Consider the following 24,544-nt stretch of genomic DNA (forward strand, 5'->3'; position numbering starts at 1 on the left):
TCTTTCTTAGTTTATAGATCTAGTTCACAAGGCAATTTCTTTAGCCTTCTCTATTGTGTTTCAACTGTCACCTAAACAAATAGGATGGAGTGGGGCCATGGGGGTAGTGGGAGAAATTAGTGTTCTTACGCACTTCCAACAGGGTACAGTGCATGAGAGGGAGAAAAAGAAGGGAGGAAGAATAAGAGTGATGGAATTTTAGAACTCTATTTCTATATATGATTATAGTATGGCTTACCCTTTCTGGAGAAAAGCAATAGATAAAATTCTGTAATAAATTCAACTGAACTTTCAAACTATTTTATCCTATTGAGATTTTAGACTGTCAACCATTGGTATAAATCACATTGCTAGTCTGAAAAACTTAGAAATAAAATACAGCAGCTTCTGAAGCAAATGATAAGGACTTTTTTTTTTTTTGTATCTAGGTGTCTTGTACATATCCTTTTTTCTAAATTATTATCTTATGGTTCTGCTGTTTTATTTAATGGGTACTTCTGGCACTTGCGTGTGTTCTTTTGGTAAAGTTGCTCAGAATGTTTGAAATGGGAAGCTAAGGACAATTTCTACAAAATGGCAAGGGCAAATTATCACAAAACTAAACGATTCTTTCATATCCCACTTAGATTTCAAGCAACATTGAAGAAGAAACAATATAACAATAAAATGTATCTGTTGTTTTGAGAAGGGCGGGGAGAAAAACATTTCTACTACAACAGCCATTCACTCTATAGAATTTGTTGAGAACTGACCAACCAGATTGCTATTGTGAACTGGGCTAAAGGCTGGTTTAGTATATGGAGTATGCCTGCAATGAAATTTTATGTGCACAGATATTTTGAAATTAATAAAATATGTATGTGTACACACACTTCAAAATACACTTTGGTTACTCTTAAGCACTGTCTTTGATAAACAAATGTCCAGCAGGAGAGGTCTTTTTTACCTTTGCTCTATTGAGAGTGGTGGTAGCATACTGTCCACTGGAGGACCGGGGCACCTAATAAATGCATCTGGGACAAAAAATCTTTGTGTGTTTTTCTCTTCCCCTTCAATCATCAACCTTGGTAGTTTCTCAAGGCTAAAAACAAAACAAACAAACTCATTATGATATTTTGTCTTTGTACACCCTAGTAGTTACAGGTCCTCTAAAGTAGAACCCTACTGTTCACAGTTCAGTGCCCTTCCTGATTTCCTTTGTTAAACATCATTATTGTAACATACTATGTTCAACAGACCAAGGAAATAGGGGTCAAGGGTGGTACTTCCTTCTCAGGGGCCCCTGCAGTGATAGTAGCAGTGTATCATTTAGCAATGTAATTTAAGGTTATTTCAGGTACAATGACATTTCAGGAAGTGATGTTATTTTTAAAATTCTTTTGCCATGTAGAATATAAGAAATTATTAGAGTATATAGAAACAAGTGATACTTTCAAAGGATAAGACCTCATATAGATAACAAAAATATTTCCACAAAAAAATTAAAGCATAGGATAGTTATGTAGATAGTGCATAACAATTTGATCTTAAAAAGGACTAGGAACAAAATTTCATTTTGTGTGGCTAAAGAGGTACATACATGTGATAAAAAAACGCCACGTCTGCATGTTCTTTGGGTATCATCACAGACTGCCGCATTTTTACAGCTGTTTTTAATATAGAGACTGTCTTACATTGTCCAATTCTGGTACTCTCTTATTTTTTTCTTTCACACTCCATTGATACAGAATTTTAGAAGTTTAGAGTAGGAGGGAACTAGCTTCCAGCATGATCTTGTTCATTTTTTTTTTAAAGACTTTATTTTGAGAGAGAGTAAGCAGGAGAGGGGAGATTGTCAGGGAACCAGGGAGATAAAGGGAGAGAATCTCAAGCAGACTCTGTGCTGAGTGCAGAGACCTACACAGTGCTCCATCTCACGACCCTGTCATGATCTGAGCTGAAACCAAGAGTCAGATACTTACAGGATTGAGCAACCCAGAAGCCCCTTGTTCATTTTTCATAAACGGAAGCCTTTCTACTGAAGGAAATGGTTTGCTGAGAGGCCGTCCACTGGCAGAGTTAGGTCTTTTTATTCTTTCTCAAATCATTTTTTTTTTAATTTAATTTTTTCAGTGTTCCAAGATTCATTGTTGATGCACCACACCCAGTGCTCTAAATAATATGTGCCCTCCTTATCTTTTAAAGGTTAAATAAATAGGGGTTTGGTTTTGAGAATTTATTTCTCCCATTTCAGTTATACTGATTCCCCTTGTTATAGGCAAATAAAATAATGAGTCACTACCTTTCTCTTCTCTCTTACTTGTACATTTGTTACCTCTACACAACAACCTCATCAAATCCACAACAAGTAATAAATAAAATCCTGAGAAGTCTGTATTATACTACTGAGCCATTTTCTCTAAGAAAAATAAGGTAGTAAATATTTCTGAATATCGGCATCTCAAAAGAAATTCTATCTTTAATCAGATCAAATAAAGCAAACAGGTTTATATAATCATTTTGATAAAGACAAAACCCCACAAAAGCGTTTTTCTCCCCCCAATCTTACACTTTGAGCAACTCTAACTTTTAACTACTATGAACATTTTCTTAGGGATTACTTTTCCTTTTCTTTACCCCTACTATTTCCTGGGAATGATGAAAACTTTGAATAAAATAACACAGAAACTAAGTATACGAGGGGGAAAAAAATGAGAGAACAAGCAACTCCTATTTAGTCTTAGAAATAAGTCAACAACAGAAGAAACTGTATATTCCATTTAAATGAGTACTTTCTTTATATTCACATTGCAAACTAACTTCACTATAGCAGCACTAATTTCATTATGAGCCAGTTTTTACCCCCTGGTAAATATCACTGGCCTCAATAAGAATAAGCAATTTCTCACAAAGGATGTTCAAAAGAAGATAAAGTTTGGAAAACATAATTTACCAGAAAGGACTAACATGGGAAACCCCTTGATTACGTATGGGAAGTTCCTAACTTTTTTAGCCTGAATTTAAGCAAAACTCATTCCTGCAGGAGAATTTACCTCCCTTTTGACCCCTTTCTTTAAATAAGAAGCAAAACATAAAAACCATTTTAAGCCTTAACAAGTAAATATCTGGAGATTTTTACCAATGTTATAGATTCTGCAAAGGATGATGAGTTATTCATCGTTAAAAGAACTCTTTTATGCTTTAAAAATATATGTTTAAGAAGAGTCTGTCTTCTAAGAACAACTCTGTCATTTTACAAACAGAAAATCATGCAACCAATTATGGGGATATTATTTTAAAGTTTAAACCAATGGTTGAATTTTTTTAAACCTTTTAAAATTTTTGTAAAATTTACAGAAACAAACCCATTAAAAAAATTCCTCCTCAATCCTCATATATTTTAAGGTATTTCTAATAGTACTGGATTTTTTACTATGGTTGATTTGATTTATAACTAGATAGTATCCTTCAGGGTTCCAGTACAGAACTTCCAATTTGTCATATAATTTTTTCTTGGTGGTTATTAGAAAGGTGACTTTAAAATACATGCTTGATATGAATGAAAAGAGAATAATGATCTTTTTGGGGGGCTGGGGGATTTGCAAAACTATTAAAGCACTATGCTAACTTCATTTTAAAAAATAATTTACTGTTTTATAATCTTCTAGCAGAGAATGGAGATGGTTTAGTTGTATTTGAAACCTCATAGCCCCAAAGTTTTCATCTCTCTCCAAATCATCATAGTACCCCTTCTGGTTCCAAGGACCAGAGTCCTTCTGTGGGGGAATCAATGCTTTAAACAATCAGGAATAGTGTTACCCTTTTGTGTAGGGCTGGATTTGACTAAGTTGCTAAAGGCATTATTCATTAATAACCTTATCATCATAAAGAGAAAGCTCATGTTAACAAATCAAAAGATTTCAACAGTCATAGCATAAACTTCCACTATAGTTCTAGTGCTCATCTGCTCTCATAATGTCAAGGTCTTTGGATAAAAATGAGATAATATCAGAGTTAGTAAAACTTGACTAAAAGTGATAATTTGTTAAAGCTTTTAAATACGGGTTTTTTTCATTGGAGAACACAGTTAAGATAAAATAACACTTGGTAAAATAGCTTAATATCCTGCCAGTCCTGAACCTTATTACTTCAGGAAAAAGACCAATACTCTTCTGTGGGAAGGAAGATGGGAAGACAGGAGGGGCAAGGTGGTTAGGGATAGGGAAGGGAAATTAAATATTTATACATTTTAAATTAATATATACATATATTTGCATTTTAAGTAAATATCAATGGGATTCATTCAAAATTTCCTTGAGGTTCCCTTGGTAATAATACAGTTCAAATTAAGTGCTATGTTAACTAGATCAAGTATGGTATCTGAATAAAAGGGAAAAAAAATCATTTAAAATGACAGATCTAAAATTGATATTACTAGGTACAGGATAGTGTATATATTTTCATTTGGATGTGCAAAAAGAATATATGTATATACACATATGCTTGTATATTCAGAGTAACTCTAGAAGGATACACAAGAAATTGGTTAACATTGGTTATTTTTCACTAACTGTAGCATTTAAATTTGTACCATATATATGTTTTCCCTATTCAAAAATATTGATTAAAAAACCACTACTAAAATTAATTTTAACAATCATGTCAAATTAAGAAAAAAAGACTAATTTTTTTACAATATACAAGAAAGTATACTAACGCATATATTGTTTTCCCAAGATCCACCTACCTAAATTTTGTTATATTTACTTTCTGATAGTAACTGTGATCTAAAAATTCAAATTTTGCATGACCTTAGCTTGGGAAAAAACATTTTCCCTGTACCTCATTGCTACAGCACTGTGGACTATGGATTGTCTCACCAGCATACTAACATCCTTATTCTCTTCTGATGGATTAGCCATTAGCCACCATATCTCTAAGAAATTCAAGAAATCTTTAAGAAAACTTCAGAAGGACTTTAAGAACCTTATTTGGCAGTGTTAAAAATTGTACCTGTATTATTTTGTTGGCATAGAATCAATTTTAACTTCTCTTTGTGGTTTACTTTAGATTTTATCCTGCCAAAGATGTTTGGTGTTTTGGTAAAGACAGACTTCAAACTATGTGGTGACTAAGCCAAGCCCTTACATAAAGCTTGGAATAGGATTTTATAAATAGTTCCAATGAAAGGCATTTTGAAATAAGCAGGGGAAAAATATCTCACACTTATAAAAATTATTTTCAGAACACCATTAAAAGTTCAAATTAAGTCCTAGTCACTTAAATATTAAAATAAACCATACGACAAAATCTAAAGGAGTGATAGTACATACATCAACTTTCAATGGTAGCTGCTTATTAAAAATGAGTTTCTGAGGGTGTATTCCAATTTCATCCTCTTCAAATTGTGCAGCTCAGATAAATGTTTATTTTACTGAAAATATTTGCAAAATTACAATATAAATACATGAATATATTAAGATAGAATGACTATATATAATGTATTCTTATCCATATATATAAAATGAATGCAGTAAATATAGCATATTCTCAATGAATTATTAGTACACAGTGTTTCTTAGTAAAGTACATACAACCTATTATTAAGCAACAATTATCTAGTTTTCAAATGTACATCTCAGGAAGTTTTTAGGATGAAAGGATATGCTAAATTTCCCAATACCCTTTTTGGTTGGTGAAAGTTAGTTCTGCAAATTTTGAAATAATACTACGTTTATTTTAGCGATGGTTCTTAGGCTCTTTGCATTTTCTTAATTTGAAACTTTATTTCTTTAGTCTGGGTGTTTTCTTAATGATGCCATATCAGCCAACCATACTTTTAATTCTAATACAGTATAATGTACTACTGTCTTTTCATTAGTCATTTTAACACACATCAACAATGAAACAGAATTATTAAAATTTTTTTTTGTCTGCACAAATTCCCAAAATCAACTTTCAGGGTATTATGAAGAGTCTCAACTAGATATAGTCTCAACTGTAATACTAAGCTGGGCTAGAAATATGTCTTTTTTTATTGATTTTAGGTCTTAAGAATACAAATATGAACTCTACTTTAAAAGTGTTTGTTAAATGTATTGGGACTTGTTTCAAAAGCATCTTCTATCCTCCTCCATTACACTGATTTAATGGAAACTTGTATTATAGCAGTTCCAACACAAACGTCTGCATGCAAGAGATCACCCTACAGATTCTAACTACATAGTTATTGAAACACATCCCACCTGTCAAGTGGCATAAATGTACATCTTCTATATACAAAAGGTAAAGTGCATTATTAAATTAGTGAACTGACAGATTGTCTGCCTGGACCATATAGCTTTCAAATAGACAAATGTGAAATTCTCCCATTAGAACCAATTATTTCAAGAGGTTCCAACTAGCTTTTCCACCCTGTCGTTTATTTTTTGGCCATGCTCTTTAGTGCAAATAAGCTTGTGTTTGACTCAAGTTTAAGGGACATGGCAGTTTGGGGCTTTAACAAGGAAAATTATAAAATGTGGCAGAACTTTTAATACTTTTATAATTGCATCTTTTGCATATAAGCAACAGATTAGTGTTGCTTTCAATTGCTAGGAGCACACTGCCAACCATTATGAGGAACCCGTTTCCAAATCTCATACTATTAGCTTATATTATTACAGTTTTGAGTCTATACCACATTATACTTGGGTTATTATGTGCAAACATCATCAGTGTTTTAGAATTATACAGTGAACTAGTAATTTTGGTTACTAACTTGAATGCTCACTTTTTGACTTCTAACATCCAGCTGCCTTAAGAGTTTAATATCCTCAAGGCCGGGATCCTATTATTTTGAAGAATACCATGTACACTTGCAGCTTCATTTATGTTACAAATGACAATAAATAAAATGCATATTGCACAGAAAAAATAGTAGCTTATTTTATAAGATACATGGCAATACATGTCCTAATACCAGAGTTTTGAACTGGATCTTATTTGATTATGGCTAATGAATAATTGGGAATTTTAAGTATCAAAAAATCATAACATTTCATTTTTCAATGAATACATATAAAAAAGTGAAACAAAAGGACTGGCAGAAGGCTTAGTGATTCTAATGTATATTCAGTTGCCGGTATATATGCATCTACCAATCTATAGCTTTGAGACGGTAATAACTTTGAAGTATACATACAAGGTAGAAGATTTGGTTACTTAACTAATTCTTGACTTAAATAATTAATGCAAAATTAATATTTATATACAATGAATTAAATATATTTATCTTTAAGTCTGACATAGTATTGTGTATATGTATATATACACACATATGTATATATATAGACATAAACACTCAAATCTTATCAGACTAAAACCAAAAAAGAAATCATGTAGATTTAATGGATATAAATATTTTAGGAGGGAAGGTTTTAAGAAAGAGTATATAGTCATAGCAATAGTGATAGGAACACTCGAATACTGGAACATTCATCACTCCAGTTTGCCAAAATCTGACAGGTTGATAATTATTAGTAGGCACTATGATGGGCAGCAATAACAATCAGTAGTACAGTAATTCAAGTGCACATCACTCCTTCATACCAAGAACTACTTTTTATCAAGTCTACAATAGTTATTTTACAGTTAGGACTGCTTAAAGATCCTTGCTACTTTTAGAGTCTCAACACCCACCATGTGCTATTAACTCTAGTACTAACATTATCTTCTAACCTTCAGTTGTTCCATAGTAATCCAGATGGTCCACAATTATAATGAACTAATGAGATTCCTTCATACTACTTGAGGAAACGTGAAATACAATCTGAAAACCAATACCAGCATATATATCTGGGTTACTGATTGCTTGTTTTGAAATAAGATAAGCCAGAAATATTCTTTTTTTAACTCACAAAGTTCTCTTAGTGACCTTACTTAAATGGATTTGGGGACAAACTGCTGAAGGAAAAAATTATTAAAATAATTTTGAACTACTTATAGCATATAAAAGGAGAGCTACATTCTGATCTCAATCCATGCAGCCAGCTCTCATCAATGAGAGCTATATTTGGGGGTTGAAATCAGTGTCTGGCTCTTAAAGATGATTATATGGACTTATTGTGTGGGAGGTGAATAAAGCCAAGATAAAAGACAATAATTTCAATCAGAATAAAATGCAGCTCAACAGATAAAATTCCAGTCAGTTAATACACGGTGGGTTGGTACACATATACACTATAACCACTTGTTTAAAAATTGCTTAGGTGTTGAAAAATTGCTGTGGCACTTCCTGGAAAGTAATTTTTAATACAGGTAAATGGGTGAGTCTTGTGTAAAGTAAACCTTATTTTTAAGTATCATAAAGAGCACCTTGGAAAATGCCTGAATTTTCCTTTCAAATATGTTTATAACCAATCCTTAAATAATTTTCACAGGCTGAAAATTTATATTCTAAATGCTTTTTAGAAAAAGATTTTTTTTTTTCTTTCTGGAATTAAAATACCTGTAAAAGCCAGGTTTATATTGGAAGTGTTGACACGGTTTTAAGGGTAGCAATTGCAAAAGTGCTACTAAAATGTATTATTACAGATGTATTTTTGTATCAGTTAACTGGTGCACCAACCCCTTTGAAATAGTGCTAAAGAAGAAGCATAAAATATAACACCTTGAGTCCATGATATATTTTGGGAAAAAACCTCGCACAACCTTCAAATTAGCATGAAAGGCTAAAACACCAAGATTTCCATAGCAAAGCCATAGGATGAAGCCTCCCACTCAACAGTGACATAAAAGTAATTCTTCAAACTTTGGAAAGTCAATAAAAATATAGGGTATAGTGAATAGAGGTAAAGATGGGATTACAACTAGTTTAGAATAACCAATTAAAACTCTCCCACAGCTTTGATATGGCAACTATCAACTGCAGGGTTACCACAAAATTTGAAATTATAGAATACTATCATAACTGTAAGATTTAATTCTTTCATGGTACTTTTGATATTCAGTCATCCAGTGAACAACTAATATATTTCTACATGTACTTTTATAAAGAAATATATTTATACTATAACTTGAGGTCAATTTCCGTTTCTGTGGTAACTGCCCTACAGGTAAGCTTAGCAGCTTTTAATGAAATAGGGATGGAATACTTTTTCGGGGAACTTGTTAAATAGAAATTCACACTTCCATATTAAGTATATGTATATTTTCTCGGGATCATGTCATAGTGCAATGTAAATCTTAAGTTATGGTATTTAGAAGGTCAGAGTATCACATTTTGTGCTGATTTGCATACTTCAATAGTCTGGAGCAGGTGAAGCAGCTGAACTATTTAGCTCTGGGAAGGTTGGAATTCCCTTAAGAATTATAATATTCTGTGTATAACATGAGAATCAGACTCCTTGAAGTATATACTACCAGAGGTATTACTAATACCAAAGGGCCAAAAAAAGAGGAAAAACTTCTTCAAATGATTATGGATCAGTACTTTTAGCCAATTTATGATTTTAAATTTTGCCTGATGGAGTTCAATTTCACTCTAGTCGAGGCATTCTTGTTCTTCACCACTGGCCCTTCTGCCATCCATTCTCTTTTCTTTATGGCTGTTGCAAATTTTCCTCATCTCTTCTTCATACTTGATAAAATTCTCCCCAAACCTTGTCCAAGCTTTGAATGGAACAGTAATAGTATTACGGTAAGGTGGCCTCACCTCACTTACCTTCAGGAAAATTCCATATTTATTAGAGCCCACATCAAAGTAGAACCTTTTATTGTCCACTCTGAAAGAAGTCCCCTCTGGGAGTTCAAGTGGGTCATCATCTCCACCTCTTCGTTCTTCTATGTCCCCTTCGCCATAGTCTTCAATGAGCTGAACCAAGGCATCACGGAACTCAATCATTCCTTGTGCTGGGAGCACAATAGTCTGTTCTTGGCCCAAACTGTGACCAAAATAACCTATCATGCCAGTCCCTCGCATCATGGTTTGTCTAATTCTTAGGAAGCGACCCCGTTGATTTTCCTTTAGGTCTAGATAATACTTCCTATTGTCCCTCTCTATGTAGTCTGTTTTGAGGACACTATGAGGGTGCTCTTCGGACCCTACAGAGACAGGTGGGGAGGGTGCCGAGTGCTTCTGTCTCCTCCTGGAGGCTTGATCTTTGCCGTGGCCATGCTCTTGCCGGTGGCCTTTCAGGCCCAGGTGGGCGTAATGCTCGATGAAGTCCCCTAGACAGTCCTTCAGCTCCGCTGCCACAGACAGGGACAGAGTCAGTTTACTCTTTCTGATATTGTCCTGCCGGCCTCTCCCTATCCAGACTTCGGCTATCTTTAGGAACCGGCCCCGGGAGCTTTGCTTTACGTCTAGGTAAAACCTCTTTTTCTGGATGTCCACTCGTTTGGAGGCCAGCTCCTGGATTTCGGCTGCGCCCCCAGCCTGATTAGGGGTGGCTGAAGCCGCGTAGTGGGGGTAGTGGGAGTGCTGGGCCTGGGGATAGAGTCTACTCTTGCTTAGGCCAGAGCCCCCTACATTCTTGCCGCCGCGGCCGCGGCCGCCGCCGCCTCCCCTTCGCCTGGCTCTTTCCATCTTCAGCTGCAAGTGACAAACAGACACACGGGGTGGGGTGGGGGAGGGGTGTTGAGAACAATCGCAGACGCCCCTCGGCCTGCGCTGCCCCCGCCTCCGCCCGGGACCCCCACTCCGGGCCGCGGTGCAAGGCGCCCGCAGCCGCAGAGCCCCGGCTCCAGCCTCTGCCCGACCGTCGGCGGCGAGAGGCGGCGTCTCCCGGCTCTGCTCCGCGCACATAGCATCCCTCCGCCGCCCCGGCCTCCCGCTCGCCGCCGGACCGCCAGCCTCGGGCTGCGCAGCCCCGGGGACCCCAGTCAGCCAACACTCACATCGACACTGCCATCACCGCCGCTACCGATGCCCTTCACGACCGCCGCCACCGCCGCCAGCTCTCGGCCCCTCTGCTGCAGCCGCCGCAGCCGCTGCCCCCCGCCAGCTCCCCCGCCGCCGCTCGCACCGTCCCCCGCCGGAGCAGCCGGGCAGGGGCATCGCCTGCGGCGCCCGCCGCCGCCGCCCCTCCTGCGGCCGCTGCGGGGGCCGCCGCCTCTCTTCGGGCACCGGCCCGATACCCGCCGGGAGGGGAGGGGGGGGTGGCGGCAGGGGGCGGGCCGTGGACCCCGCCTCCTCCAGCACAGCCTGCTGAAGGGAAGGTCTCGCGCTCTTCCTGCGGGCGCGCGGAGACCGAAGCCCAGCGCGCGGGGACGGAGCGTAAGTGCGAGGTGACTGGACAGGTGTGAAGGTGGGAATGAGGACGGGGGTGGCGAGTGTGTTCAGACTTCTCCAGGTTCCGCCGGGACGCAGAACTCTGGCTGCCCACCGGCGCCCGCACAGAGACTACACCTCCCGGAGTACTCAGCGGCAGCGAGGGGCTTTGCGCATGCGCGCCGCGTAGCCAGCTGGGCTTGGTGGCGGGACTGCCGCGCCACAGGAGCGGAGGACGGCGACGGGGCGGGGCGTCCGCCTTCCAGAGCTGATGTGTGTTGGGGGCGCCGTGACGCAGCGGCGTGCGCTCCGCAGCGCGGGAATAAAGTCTGTAGAATTGCTACCTGTCCTGGCCCTGCTGTTGTGGCACTTCCCGAGTCATCCAGCTGAAAGAGGAGGCCGGTTGAACTGTCTCTTCTCCGGGTAACGTGTCCTCTCCACCCCGTTTGAGCTAGCTCCAGACCCCGGGTTTTCGATCATTCCAGCCTTCTCCGGCATTGGAGGTGCTCAGTCCCGCAGACCAGGCCTCTGGACAGTGTGTGGGAGGTGCGTTAGAAATGGGTGTCCTCTGCCCCTTTCCACCTCCGGAGCAGACAGGCAAAGGGCACCCCCCGCCACCTGCCGCTGGCCTGCCCAGAGCTTCCCTCCCTCATCTTGTGCCACCGGTTGCCTGTCGTGGGGCCTTAGGATTGTGCCCTTCGGATCCAGCCTTTACTCCTGCAGAAGTGGAGCCACTCCATTTATACAGCAGAGTCAGGGGAGATAAACTGTTGTGTGTAATTTAGCAAATTAAGTTGGATTTCTTGAGTTTAAATCGTTTAATCCGTATCCCCCCCCCCCCACCCCCAGCTGAATCTGAGTTGTTTTCTGGATAGATTTGAGTATGTTAAAATACCAGTCCCTATGGTATGAAATCCTTAGGATGCTTTTTTAGCGGTCTTTAGAGTCATGGTACTTCAGGTTTTGTATAATTTGGCATGCTACTTATAGGGATATTGGGATGGGTAGGGGAGTTTAGATTTTGATGTCATTGAATAGTGGTCTCCTTTTATTAACTCTCAAATATTTATTGAGCACTCCCCCAGGCTCTGGGGATACCAACACTGAACAAAAGGGGCACAAATCTTTCTGCTTTTGGACCTTACATTTTGGAGAGACATAGACAGTAAGTTAAATGCCCAGTATGTCAGAAGGTGAAAATCCTTTCAAGAGTAATAAAGAGGGATGATGACTGTGGGTGGGAGTAGGGAGCTGCAGTTTTATAGTAGCTTGTCAGGGAAGTTCTCACTCAAAAGGTAATTTTTGAGTAAAGAGTTGAAGGAAATGGGAGAGCTAGATCTGTGGCTATCTGGGGGAAAGAAGGTGCAAAGGCCCTGAAGAAGCCTGTTTTTGTGTTCATAGAGCAGCTGAGGAGACCAGTAAGAGCAGAATGAAATAGGAAAGAGTTGTAGGAGATAAAATCAGACAGGAAAGAGTAGGGGGCAGATAGTGTAGAACCTGGTAGGGTATTTTGAAAATTTGGGTTTTCATTCTGAGGGAGATGGGAGGCTGTTGAAGAATTTTATCAGGGAAACACCATCACTGGAATGGTTTTAAAAAAAAAAAAAGATTTTATTTATTTGACAGAGACAGCAAGAGAGGGAACACAAGCAGGGGGAGTGGGAGAGGGAGAAGCAGGCTTCCTGCTAAGCAGGGAGCTCGATGCTGGGCTCGATCCCAGGACACTGGGACCATGACCCAAGCGGAAGGCAGATGCTTATCCCACTGAGCCACCCAGGTGTTCTCATTACCACTATTTTTAAAAATTTTCACCCCAAACAAATTCTAACTAACTGGTTAGTTAAGCAGTAACTCCCTATTGCCCCCTCTGCCTAGCCCCTGGTAACCTCTAATATAATCTCATTTTACGAATTTGCTTATTCTGGAATCACAATATTAGGGCTCTTAAATTTATTTTTATTTTTGTTTTTAATTAATTAAAAAAATTGTGTGTTTGCATCTGGCTTATTTCTTTCTTTTTTTTTTTTTTAAAGATTTTATTTATTTATTTGGCAGACAGAGATCACAAGTAGGCAGAGAGGCAGGCAGAGAGAGGAGGAAGCAGGCTCCCTGCAGAGCAGAGAGCCTGATATGGGGCTCTATCCCAGAACCCTGGGATCATGACCCGAGCTGAAGGCAGAGGCTTTAACCCACTGAGCCACCCAGGCGCCCCCATCTGGCTTATTTTAATCAGCATAATGCTTTCAGGGTTAATCCATGTTGTACCATGTATCAACTTAATTACTTTTTATGGCTGAATAATATTCCATTGTGTGATTATGCTATGTTTTATCTAATTATCTGTTGATGGACACTGGGGTTTTTTCCACTTTTGGCTGTTGTGAATGATTCTGCATTGGACATTGCAGATATCTGCTTGAGTTCCTGTTTCATTTCTTTTGGGTATATACCTAGGAGTGGACTTGCTGGATCATATGATAATTCTGTTTAGCTTGTTGAGGAGCTAACTGCACAGACACATTGGTGGCCCTGTTTTATATTCAACCAGCGATGTTGCAAGGATTCCAATTTCTCCATATCTTCTCCAAATAATTTTCTTCCTCTTTTTTCTTTTTTTTTAAAGATTTTATCTATTTGACAGAGCGAGAGAGCACGAGCTGGGGGGTGGGGCAAAGGGGGAGGGAGAAGCAGACTCTCCACTGAGTAGGGAGCCTGATGTGGGCCTTGATCCCAGGATCCCGAGATCCTGACATGGGCTGAAGGCAGATGCTTAATTGACTGAGCCACCCAGGCACCCCTCCGTTAGTTGGTATCTTCACATTTTTTTTTCCAGCAATGTTTTGGCATTGTACAAGTTTTTCACCTCCTTGGATAAATTTGTGCCAGTATTTTGTTCTTTTAGATGCTATTATAAATGAAATTACTTTCATAATTTTCTTTCAGATTGTTCATTGCTGGTATATAAAACACAGCTGACTTTTGTGTGTTGATCATATACCCGCCAACTTTGCTAAATTTTCTTAATAGATCTAGTAAGTTTCTTGTGGATTCTTTGGGATTTTTGTATGTAGCATCATGTCATCTGTGAATAGAGAGAGTTTTACTTCATTTCCAGTTTGAATGCTTTTTATTTATTTGTTTTTCATGTCTAATTTCTCTGGCCAGAATTTCTAATACAGTGTTGAATAGCAGTGGTGAAAGTGAGTATCCCTGTCCTGCTTTTTAAAAATAATTCTGAATTTTTTTTTTTTAAAGATTTACTTATTTATTTATTTGAGAGAGAGAGAGAGCAAGCAATTACACGCAGAGAGAGGGAGAAGCAGACTCCCCGCTGAGCAGGGAGCCCAATGTAGGGCTCGATCCTAGGACTCTGGGATCATAACTTGAGCTGAAGGTAGATGCTTAACCGACTGAGCCACCCAGGTGCCCCCCAAATAATTCTTTTTTATATCAAAGGATGGTTGATATATAATAGTAAATTTATTTCAGTGGTATAGCATCGTGACTCAACAATCATACACATTTTGATATGCTCACTAGTCTTGTCTTGCTCTTAGAGTGAAAACTTCAGTCTTTCACCATTGAATGTATTAGCTGTGGGTTTTTTATAAATGCCCTTTATCATTTTGAAGAAGTTCCTTCCACTCCCAGTTTTTTGAGTCTCTTTTATTATGAGAGGGTGTTGGATTTTTCAGATGCCTTTTTTGTGTTAATTGAGATGATTATGTGGTATTTTTCTCTCATTCTGTTAAAGTGATACATTACATTGATTGATTTTATGTTGAACCACTCTTGTGTTCCTAGCATAAATCTCACTTGGTTATGGTGTATCATTCTTTAAATTGAATTATCTTTCAACAGAATCATTTTGGCTACTATTTTGGGAATAGATTGTAGAGGCAAGGAGATAAGAAGTAATGTGGTTTGAACCAAGATTTTAGTTGTGAAGGTGGTGATAGAAGGTAGATTCAGCTTTATTTTGAAGGTAAAATTTTTGCTGATAGATTGGATGTGAAGTGTGAAAGAAAGAGGCAAGGATGACTAAGGTTTTTGGCCTGAGTAATCAGAAGGATGAAGGTGCACTTACTGAGAACTCTAACTTATAAAAGGAGCAGTTTGGGGAAATTTTTGTACATATTGACATGATATGCCCATTAGAAATCAAGTATATAGTAAGTAATTGGATAAACAAGTTTGAAGTTCAGAGCAGTGGGCCAGGCTGTTTTTATAAGTTTGGAAGTCATCAGTGTGCTATAGATTATTTTAAAGCCATCAGGTTGTGATTTTCAAGGAAATAAATGTAAAGAGAAGAGAATGAAAAGGTGTGTAACCTGAATCTAGAATGCCGTGATGTTTAGAGATTGGGGAAATAAGGAAGGACCAGCAAAAGATACTGAGAAAGGGGACACCTGGGTGGCTGAGTCAGTTGGGCGTCTACGTTCGGCTCAGGTCATGATCCCAGGGTCCTGGGTTCCTGAGATGGAGCCCTGCCTTGGACTCCCTGCTAGGTGGGGAGTCCACTTCTCTCTCCTCTTCTGCCTTCCACTCCCCCTGCTTGTACACTTTCTCTATCAAGTAAATGGATAGAATCTTAAAAAAAAAAGATACTGAGCAGGAATTCTTACTGATGTAGGTGGAGAATCCAGAGTTGTCACAGAAGTTTAATAAAGTGTTTTATGAAGGTGGGTGTGACTGATTGTGTCATATGTTGCTGATGTAGTGAGCTAAATGAGGACTGAGAATTGACTGTAGGATTTGGTGACATGAAAGTCATTGGTACCTTGGTATGAGCCCTTTTGGTGGGATGGAGTGGTTATAGTGAGTTTAAGAGACAGTGGAAGAAATGGAAATGGAATTGCTGGTACAGATGACTCTCTTGAGTAGTTTTTCTATAACGAGGGGGAAAAGAATGGAGTAGTTAGCCAAGAGTGTGTTTTAAAAATGGAAGAAATCGCAGTATGTGTATATACTGATGGGACTTTGGGACTTTTCTGGGAGACAAGTAGAAAGAGAAAAATTGGTGATGCATGAGAGAGGGGAAAAATGCCCTTGAGTAGGAATGGTAGCACATGGGCTATATATGTGTGTGTTTGTGTGCACGCGCACACTATACTGATACCTATATCGATGTTGATATCCATGTGTATATATATTTCTCAGCCTCCTTAGTAGCATGGGCTAGTTCCCAATTCCTTATTGTGAGAGACATATACTATAATGTGTGTATGTTGTATGTATTGTGTATTACATATACTATATGTTATTATATATTATCTATATTATACACACACACATACACACACACACACGTAATCTGCAGTTGGCAAATTGGAGATGTAGGAGAGCTGAAGACATAGTTCTAGTCCAAGTCTGAAGGCCTGAGAACCAGGAGAGCTCATGGTATGTGTTTCATTCCAAGTCTGATTCTGAAGATGAAAGACTAATAACCTAGATTGAATATGTTCAAGCAGAGAGCGAATTTTTCTTACTCAGCCTTTTTGTTCTATTTAGGCCTTCTACAGATTGGACGAGGCTCACCCAGGAAGACCAATCTGCAGTATGTAGTCTGCTAATTCAAATGCTAATCTCATCGAGAAACACTCTGACAGACATGCCCAGAATAATGGTTAACTGAAAACCTGGGCACATTGTGGCCCATTCAAGTTGACACAATAAAATTAACCGTCATGGCAGAGTATATGGGTATAGATACAATTATGTGACTAAACTACAGGGTACGGACCTATGGAAGTTCTTTTTTAATTGTTTTTCTTTTCAGTGAAATCTGAAGCAAGGTGTGAGCTGAGAATGAGGATGGGGAGGAGATGTGTTGGGTTTAAGTAGAGAGGAAAAGCTATGAAGGTGAGGATGGTAAATAGGTAAGTGAAAAGTTGTAGAATTCCTAGGAAGTTGGAGGGTGCACTTGAGGATGGTGGTCATAAATTTAAGGTGAGACCAGTCAACATGGTTGTGTTTTTCACATGCTGCATTCATTTAGCTGCATTGGTATAGGCACAGAGTAGGCGGAGAATTTTTCTTATTCAGGGTTAGAGTTTTGATAGGAGAGAAACACGAAACCAGAGATGGGCAGCGAAGTTAAGGGAGTATGAAAGAAGTGGTTATATTAAACCACTTTATATAGTGGTTAAAATTTGCAATTTAAACTGGTCAAGGGGGAAGTAAGGACTACTTGGGGGTAAGGAGAGTGAAAAGGTAGCAGGACCAGTAGATTTTAGGTCCTAGTTGAGTCAGAGGATTGTTTGAATTTAATTTCTACAGGGAATGAACTTGAAAAATAGGAGATGTTGATTGGGGAATGAGATGCTTAGAATTGAGATTATAGAGGGATTCAGTCATTGGTAATGACATGGCATCCCCATGGGAACAGATGAGTAGAGCAGGGCGTAGGTAAGGTAATTGGAGAACTAATCAGAAAACTGAGAGGCACTATCTTCTTTGGAAATTTTGCATCAAAGATTATAAGCCCTTGGACAAGTAGAGGGGAAAAAAAGGTGGGATGTAGATGTAAATGGCCATAATACTGATGTTGATGGTGATGATAATGGTCCATTAACATGCAACTCAGATATCACCAACTTGATCTATACCCAACCTGAAAAGTTAGATGTTGAATTACATATGGTTATATTACAGCTCATAGTCAACCCATAAGCCCTTCATGGACTTCTTTTCTTTGACCCAAGTGTTCTTATAAGAGTGGCAGGTGACATATGGCATCTTTTCTTAGTTGTCAGTTTGAAATCTTTCACCAAAGGCTTATTATAGTGCAGCTTCTGTAGAAATTTTTTTCTGCTTTCTGTGTAGTCTTCTTTGGCTTGTCTTCTCTCTCAGGATTGTGAATAATTTATTGGTGAGAAGGCAGGCAGAGAAGTAGGAGTTTTCTGTGACTTAGTAATTTCATCGATTTAGGATATAGAAATCATATTTCTATCCTATAGAAATAATAATATGAATGCCTAAAGATACACATAAGGGTGTTCATTGACTGTTACTGGTGATAAAATTTGTAAGCCACCTGTCATCAATAGGGAATAGTTAAATAAATTATGGTAGATAGAGAAAATGGAATTCTATATAGTCTTGAAAAAATCAGTTCAAAAAGTAGCATTTTACTCCATCCCATCAGCAGGGATGTTTTAATTGCAAATATTGAGAAACCCAAGTCAAGTTGACTTTAGCAAAGAAAGGTTACTGGCCTGCTTAATTGATACACCCTGAAATAGAGTGGCCTGCAGGCAAGTTCAGTCAGGGCTCTACTTTTCTGGCCATGCCTGACCCTCTTCTACAAAGAAGGCATGAAAGTGTTTTACCTTCGGGGTGATTTCTTTTATAGTTGGAAGATGGCTGTGTGCATCCACCCTGGTAATATATTTCTTCCTTCATATGTAGCAGTAGCAAAAGCATCCCTTCCCATACCATGGAAAGAGACTCCTGAGGATCACTTTGGATCTTATAGTTATGGACAAGGGATAGAGACCAGAGAACTGAGACTTAGGTTGTAATTCCTGCCCCTGAGTCAGTTGTGTGGCAGGTGGAATAGGACGTCCCCCGCCCCCCGACCTTAAAACAGTTGGGTTTCATTCCTGGTACTGGTGATGAGGTCATTCTCTTCGAAAGTGCTTTGCTATTATACACTAGGGGTGTGGTGGGTTGGACAAAATGGCTTTGTTATGCTCTTTTCTAGTATTAGGATAATCAGCCTAGTTTTGCCCCCTCATTCTTGATTTTACTAAAACTGTGAGAATTTGTTTATCTTCAGGATCCCAGATTGGAAAGCTATAAATCATTATTGATTTCATTATTTACAGAGGCTCTTTTACTCTGAGATTGCAAGAAAGAGGTAGACTGGAGGGAGGAGGAAGGACGGGGGAGAGAGAGAGAGATGCTTTTTGAGAAACAAACTATAGAATGTTCAAACTCTCCATTCACATACCTGACTTCAGTTTCATTCTTTTCCCTGTAGGGGCCCCCATTAACTGATATGTATCCTCCTGGATTGTTCTTTGCATTTATATGTACACAGAATGTCATTTTGTATTTTGAAATTTAAATGGTGACTACTGTTGACACTTAGCTTTTCCTGTTTGACTTAGCACAAGTTATAGAACTTGTCATCTGAATACATGTAGTTCTGTTTTCTTACTAACTGCTTACTATGCCATCTTATGGTTATGTCATTGTTTACTTAACTATTAATTTTACCTTACTAATTGCTTCTTGTATTTTTGCTCTTACAGATTGATGTAATGAACATCCTTTGCATATATCTTGGTCCATGTGTGCGTGTATTTCCATAGGATAGATACCATTGGTGGCTTGAAGGGTATGCAGTTTAAAATGCTGATAACTTCTATGAAATGTCTTTGAAAATGGTAAGGCCAGTTTTTCTTCTCTTGCAAATATATTGTATATGATTAATCTTATAAATTTTTGCTGATAATGATATATCAGGATTATAGACAGTTTTGTTGGCCTCATTCATTGAATACTTTGTTCTTTCTGAAAATGAGAAATGGGACATCTGGGTCCCTCAGTTGGTTGAACTTCTGCCTTTGGCTCAGATCATGATCCCCCAAGACCCTCTGATCAAGTCCCAGATATTGCTCCTTGCTCAGTAGGGAGCCTGCTTTTCCCTTTGCCTGCCACTCCCTCTGCTTATGCACTCTCTGACAAATAAATAAAATCTTAAAAAAAAAATAAAGACGGCAAATGCCTTTATTGTATATGAAATTTCTGTATTTACATGGATCTGTTTCTGAACATGGTATATTTTATTCTCTTGTTTTATATATATCTTTTTATACCAGTTCCACATATTTTAATTACTATTGTTTTGTACCATTTCCTATTTAGAGTGAGCTTCCCCTTATTGGTCTTATTTTTCAAAAAATATTTACTACTTCTGAGGATTTTCTCTTCCTAGAGAACTTTAATATAAATCTGTGTGATTTGATGAAAAATCATGTTGACATTTTTTTCTTGGTATTGCTTCTTGAGCATATTGATGTAATTAACATAATTTTGAGACTAACTGACCAGGAGCTCAGTGTGTCCTATCTAGCCCTTTTTGGATATCTTAGTAGACTTTTCTAGTTGTCTTTAATTGGGTCTCATATATTTTATGTTAGGTTTATTTCTCAGTAGGTTGTCATTTTTGCTGTTACTGAGTTCAAGTATAAATTATATTTTCTAATTGGTTCTTGCTCATATACAGAAAAGTACTTAATTTGGTACGCTTATTGTGAATCCGGTCAGAGTATTTGTTCCTTTTAATTGAAGAGGTAAATTACCTGCCGTAGAGATACTGGGGGAAAATTATTTATTTTAGGAGACTTTGGTTTTTGTTCTTGTTTTTTTTAAGTAGGCTTCATGCCTAATATGGGGCTTGAACTCATAACCCTAAATCAAGAGTTGCATGCTCTACCAACTAAGCCACTCAGGTGCCCTGAGACTAACTCTTTGGTAAAAGTTACGCTTATCTCTTATAAAAACTGGTTAGTAGTAGTAGTCAGCCTTTTCTAAAGGTTATTTTCTTTCTTTCTTTTTTTTTTGAGAAAATGCTTAATTTTATGGGAGAATTAAGAAAGAGGGTGGCTTTTTAATAATTTCTTCATGGGAAAATAAACAATTGGAGTAATTTCATATTCTCCCCAAAATAAGTGAAACCAGTGTGACCTTCTCTCCTGAGCCTACTTCAAACCTTTGTTTGTTTCAGACTTTGAGGTTCTTATCTCTACATTTTATGATGTCTTCCATATTTTGTCTGATAGGCCAGTTTTTCAGAGGAAGGCATAGAGTCACCTTCTCTTTAGGGTCTTTGAAGCCAAGAAGAAAGAGGGATGGGACCTTCCTAGTGTGTGTAGCAATAATAGAAGCCATTGAACAAAATACTGAAGTTCTTACGCTTCTCCTAGAAATTTTGACATGTTGCATGTGTCATCACCTACTGGAACCTGATCTGCTTTTGCTATTCATTCATAAAATGAAGTCGCTGAAGGGGCGTGTGGCTGGCTCAGTCAGGTGTCCAGCTCTTGGTGTCGGCTCAGGTCATGATCTTGTGGGTGGTGAGAGTGAGCCCTTCATTGAACTCTGTGCTTAGTGGAGAGTCTGCTTGAAGATTCTCTGCCTCTGCCCCTCCCTCCATCTCTCTCTCTCCCCTAGATAAGTAAATAATATTTTTTAAAAAATGAAGGCATTGAAGTACAGTAGAAAGATAGTTGGACGGAAGATAACTTTTGCCTTCTAGGAGCTGTATAATCACAAAATTGCTGATATTTCCTTTTATTCATTTTATATATACTCACCCTGTCTTAAGAGATAGGTTCTTACAAAAGATTTTCGTTGGATAAAATTACGGTTGCTTTTGGAATTGTATATTAATTTCCCAATTTCTTTTTTACCCAGTCTCCATTTTTATTTTTCACTCTTTCTCTGATATTTACTGATCTTGTTGTAAAATTTATGCATTTTTCTGGGGCTCCTGGTCAACTCACTCAGTTAAGTACCTGACTCCTGATTTTGGCTTGGGTCATGATCTTTGGGTTGTGGGATCCAGCCCTGTGTTGGGCTCTATGCAGGGTTTGGAACCTACTTGGGATTCTCTCTCTCTCTCTCTCTCTGTCCTTCCCGACCCCTCCAAAAAAAGTAAATAAATAAAATTCATGAATTTCTTTCTTTCTATGTGGCAGTGCTGCATTTCAAGGCAGTGCAGAACTTTGCATCCTGAAGTTAAATTTTACTCCCATTTAGTTGTTATAAGTTTCTGTTAAATTGCTATTTACTGTTACTTTTGATTTTTACTCTGATTTTTAAAGTTTTTGAAATTATATACCAAGTTATGAAACTTTTGTTATTGTATGCTTTGTGTGGCTATTTTAGCTTTATAATTTATTTTAAGATGAGAGATTAAAGGGAAGGATTAATGACAATTTAATTTTCATTTATATTTGTATATTACTTAGAATGTAGGAACAGAAAACTTCTTTCAAACAGACTTAAAAAAATGAGGAAATTTATTATTAAAATGTAACTTGAAGCCTGAGGTAGGACTCACTAGTAAACTGATTTTGTCTGTTGACTATGGCTCCATTCTCATCATTGCCTTCTTCTGTATGTTGGCTTTGTATTTAAGTTGGCTTTCTCCTCAAGCTGACTTCCATTATAGTGGCAAAATGGGTGGAAAAGGCCCAGACTTCACATTCTCAAGCAGAGGGCATTTCTTACCATTGCAAGACGTATTTTTTAGAGGAACCCTCCTCTTTGTGTCTCATTGGCCTGAATTAAGTTGCATATTTTAGGGGTACCTGCCCACCCCTAAATCAAGTCAGAAGAGCATGTGACTCTTGATTTCAGGGTCATGAACTCAGGCCCCACGTCGGGTATGGAGATTACCTAAAAAAAAAAAGTATATTTTATTCTTTTTTTTTCTTTAAAAATTCATTTGTCTGAGAGAGAGAGATTGAGAGCGTGCACGCACATAAGCTGGGGGAGCAGCAGTGGGAGCAGCAGTGGGAGAAGGAGAAGTAGGCTCCCCTTGGAGCAGGGAGCCTGATGTGGGACTCAATCCCAGGACCCTAGAATCATGACCCAAGCTGAAGGCAGACGCCCAACCAACTGAGCCACCCAGGTGCCCCTGTATATTTTATTCTTTTCTTTTATTTTCTGAAAAGATTTTATTTATTTGACAGAGAGGTAGAGAGCACAAGGCAGAGCAGCAGGCAGAGGGAGAGGGAGAAGCAGGCTTCCCGCCTAGCAGGGAGCCTGATGCGGAGCTCGATCCCAGGACCCTGAGATCATGACCTGAGCTGAAGGCAGAGGCTTAACCACTGAGCCACCCAGGTGCCCCTGTATATTTTATTCTTAAAGCAAATTTGGGGGAATGCCCTGAGTTTAACCTGAGTTTCTGAATCATCACTGTGTCAAAAGGAATGGGATTATTTGTAGATCAGTTGGGTTTACCGTGGGAGCTAGGAGTGAGGGCAGCTTTCCTGAAGCATGCTACCTTTGTGGGTAAATAACTGGTCTGTTCTAAATTAAATTTATGGCCATAAAAAGGGTGTTGGGTGAAATGGATGGTGGGTGGGCAACCATCAATGTACCCTTGATAATGAGTCCTATACAATTTCATCTCAGGCCATGTGAAGTAACAGTAATAAATATAAAAGAAAAAATAGGCAGTCTAAGCAAGTTTTAAATTGACTTACTCGAAAACTTTCTCTACAGTTTCCCAGTTTATAATGGTTGATTTCAGCTGACTGGCTGTAGCTACTTAGAGAACAGAGGAAATTCACTAAAAATAATGAATTATTCAGTTGGATAGTGAAATTCAGTTATAAAGCATTTCACTGAGCTATGGATTCAGTTCAGGTCAAGTTGTGTTCCTGATTTATGGGCAGTGTGGCTTCTCACAGTGACACAGCATTAAGAGAGGCATTTATCTTTTTTCCCTGTTGCTAGTGTTTTAATGGCATTTTATTATATTTATTTAATTGGTTTCATTTACACTTTATTTCAGTTGATTTTATTAATATAAATTTATTTATACTTTATTAATATCAATCATATATAATACTTGGTAGTTAGGAACATTTGGTGATATCTATAATAAGTAATCTCAAAAAAACCCCATCCTATTATTTTTCAAATTTCAGTGACTTACTATCCAAACCAAATGCTCTAGGTGAGGGGTGCTTGGGTGGTTCACTGGGTTAAGGCTCTGCCTTCCACTCAGGTCCTGATCTCTGGTTCTGGGATCCAGCCCCTTGTGGGGTTCTCTGCTCAGCAGGGAGCCTGCTTCCCCCTCTCTCTGCCTGCCTCTCTGCCTACTTGTGATCTCTGTCTGTCAAATAAATAAACAAAATATTTTTTAAAAATCCTCTAGGTAGTTTTATTTAGCTTTTCTAATTTGCTTGCCTGGGTTATTTGCGAGGAAATTAAGATTACCAGAAATCTAGCAACAGATTAATGAAAGTCTTGAAAGCCTCTTTATTTAGGGATTTAATGAGGGCTTTGTCACTGATTCTTTGGTTCTTCTTTGTTTTCCTCTAACCCCTCCTATTCCTGTTAGTACATTGAAAAATAGAAAGAATTCTCAAAAACAATGCAGAATACCTTATAAATTATATTTTCTACAATAAGTTATAGATTGGGTGTGTGTGTGTGTGTGTGTGTGTGTGTGTATAAACTAGTTGCTAATAAAAAAAAGTAGTTGCTAGTATACTGGTAAGTGTAGATAAAAGAATGAGGTTATATTTTCAGAAAATACATAATAAATTAAAAGAAAGCAAACCCAGA

General features: G+C 38.4%; 2 protein-coding genes across 6 annotated transcripts in view; one reads left to right on the top strand and one right to left on the bottom strand.

The window, feature by feature from the left end:
* The window catches only part of PURG (purine rich element binding protein G), a 37,226-nt gene extending 26,112 nt beyond the window's left edge, over positions 1-11,114 (bottom strand). Inside the window, exons 1-2 of one of the 2 annotated variants that reach the window (XM_032838145.1) lie at positions 10,858-11,108; positions 9,683-10,552 (exon numbers count right to left, since the gene is read on the bottom strand). In XM_032838145.1, coding sequence (XP_032694036.1) covers positions 9,683-10,546 — 864 coding nt within the window. In that variant the 5' untranslated portion in view covers positions 10,547-10,552; positions 10,858-11,108. Of the gene's footprint in view, positions 1-9,682; positions 10,553-10,857 lie in introns of both variants that reach the window. The other variant, XM_032838146.1, reaches the window with a different exon arrangement.
* A 459-nt stretch (positions 11,115-11,573) lies between these two features.
* WRN (WRN RecQ like helicase) overlaps positions 11,574-24,544 on the top strand; it is a 140,297-nt gene continuing 127,326 nt past the window's right edge. For all 4 annotated transcript variants that reach the window (XM_032838141.1, XM_032838140.1, XM_032838142.1 and 1 more), the window contains exons 1-2: positions 11,574-11,653; positions 19,489-19,623. The gene's annotated coding sequence lies outside the window, so the exon portion shown is untranslated. The remainder of the gene's footprint in view (positions 11,654-19,488; positions 19,624-24,544) is intronic.

Source organism: Lontra canadensis, unplaced genomic scaffold, assembly GCF_010015895.1.
Source record: "Lontra canadensis isolate GAN:19392208 unplaced genomic scaffold, GSC_riverotter_1.0 scaffold102, whole genome shotgun sequence".
NCBI lineage: Eukaryota > Metazoa > Chordata > Mammalia > Carnivora > Mustelidae > Lontra > Lontra canadensis.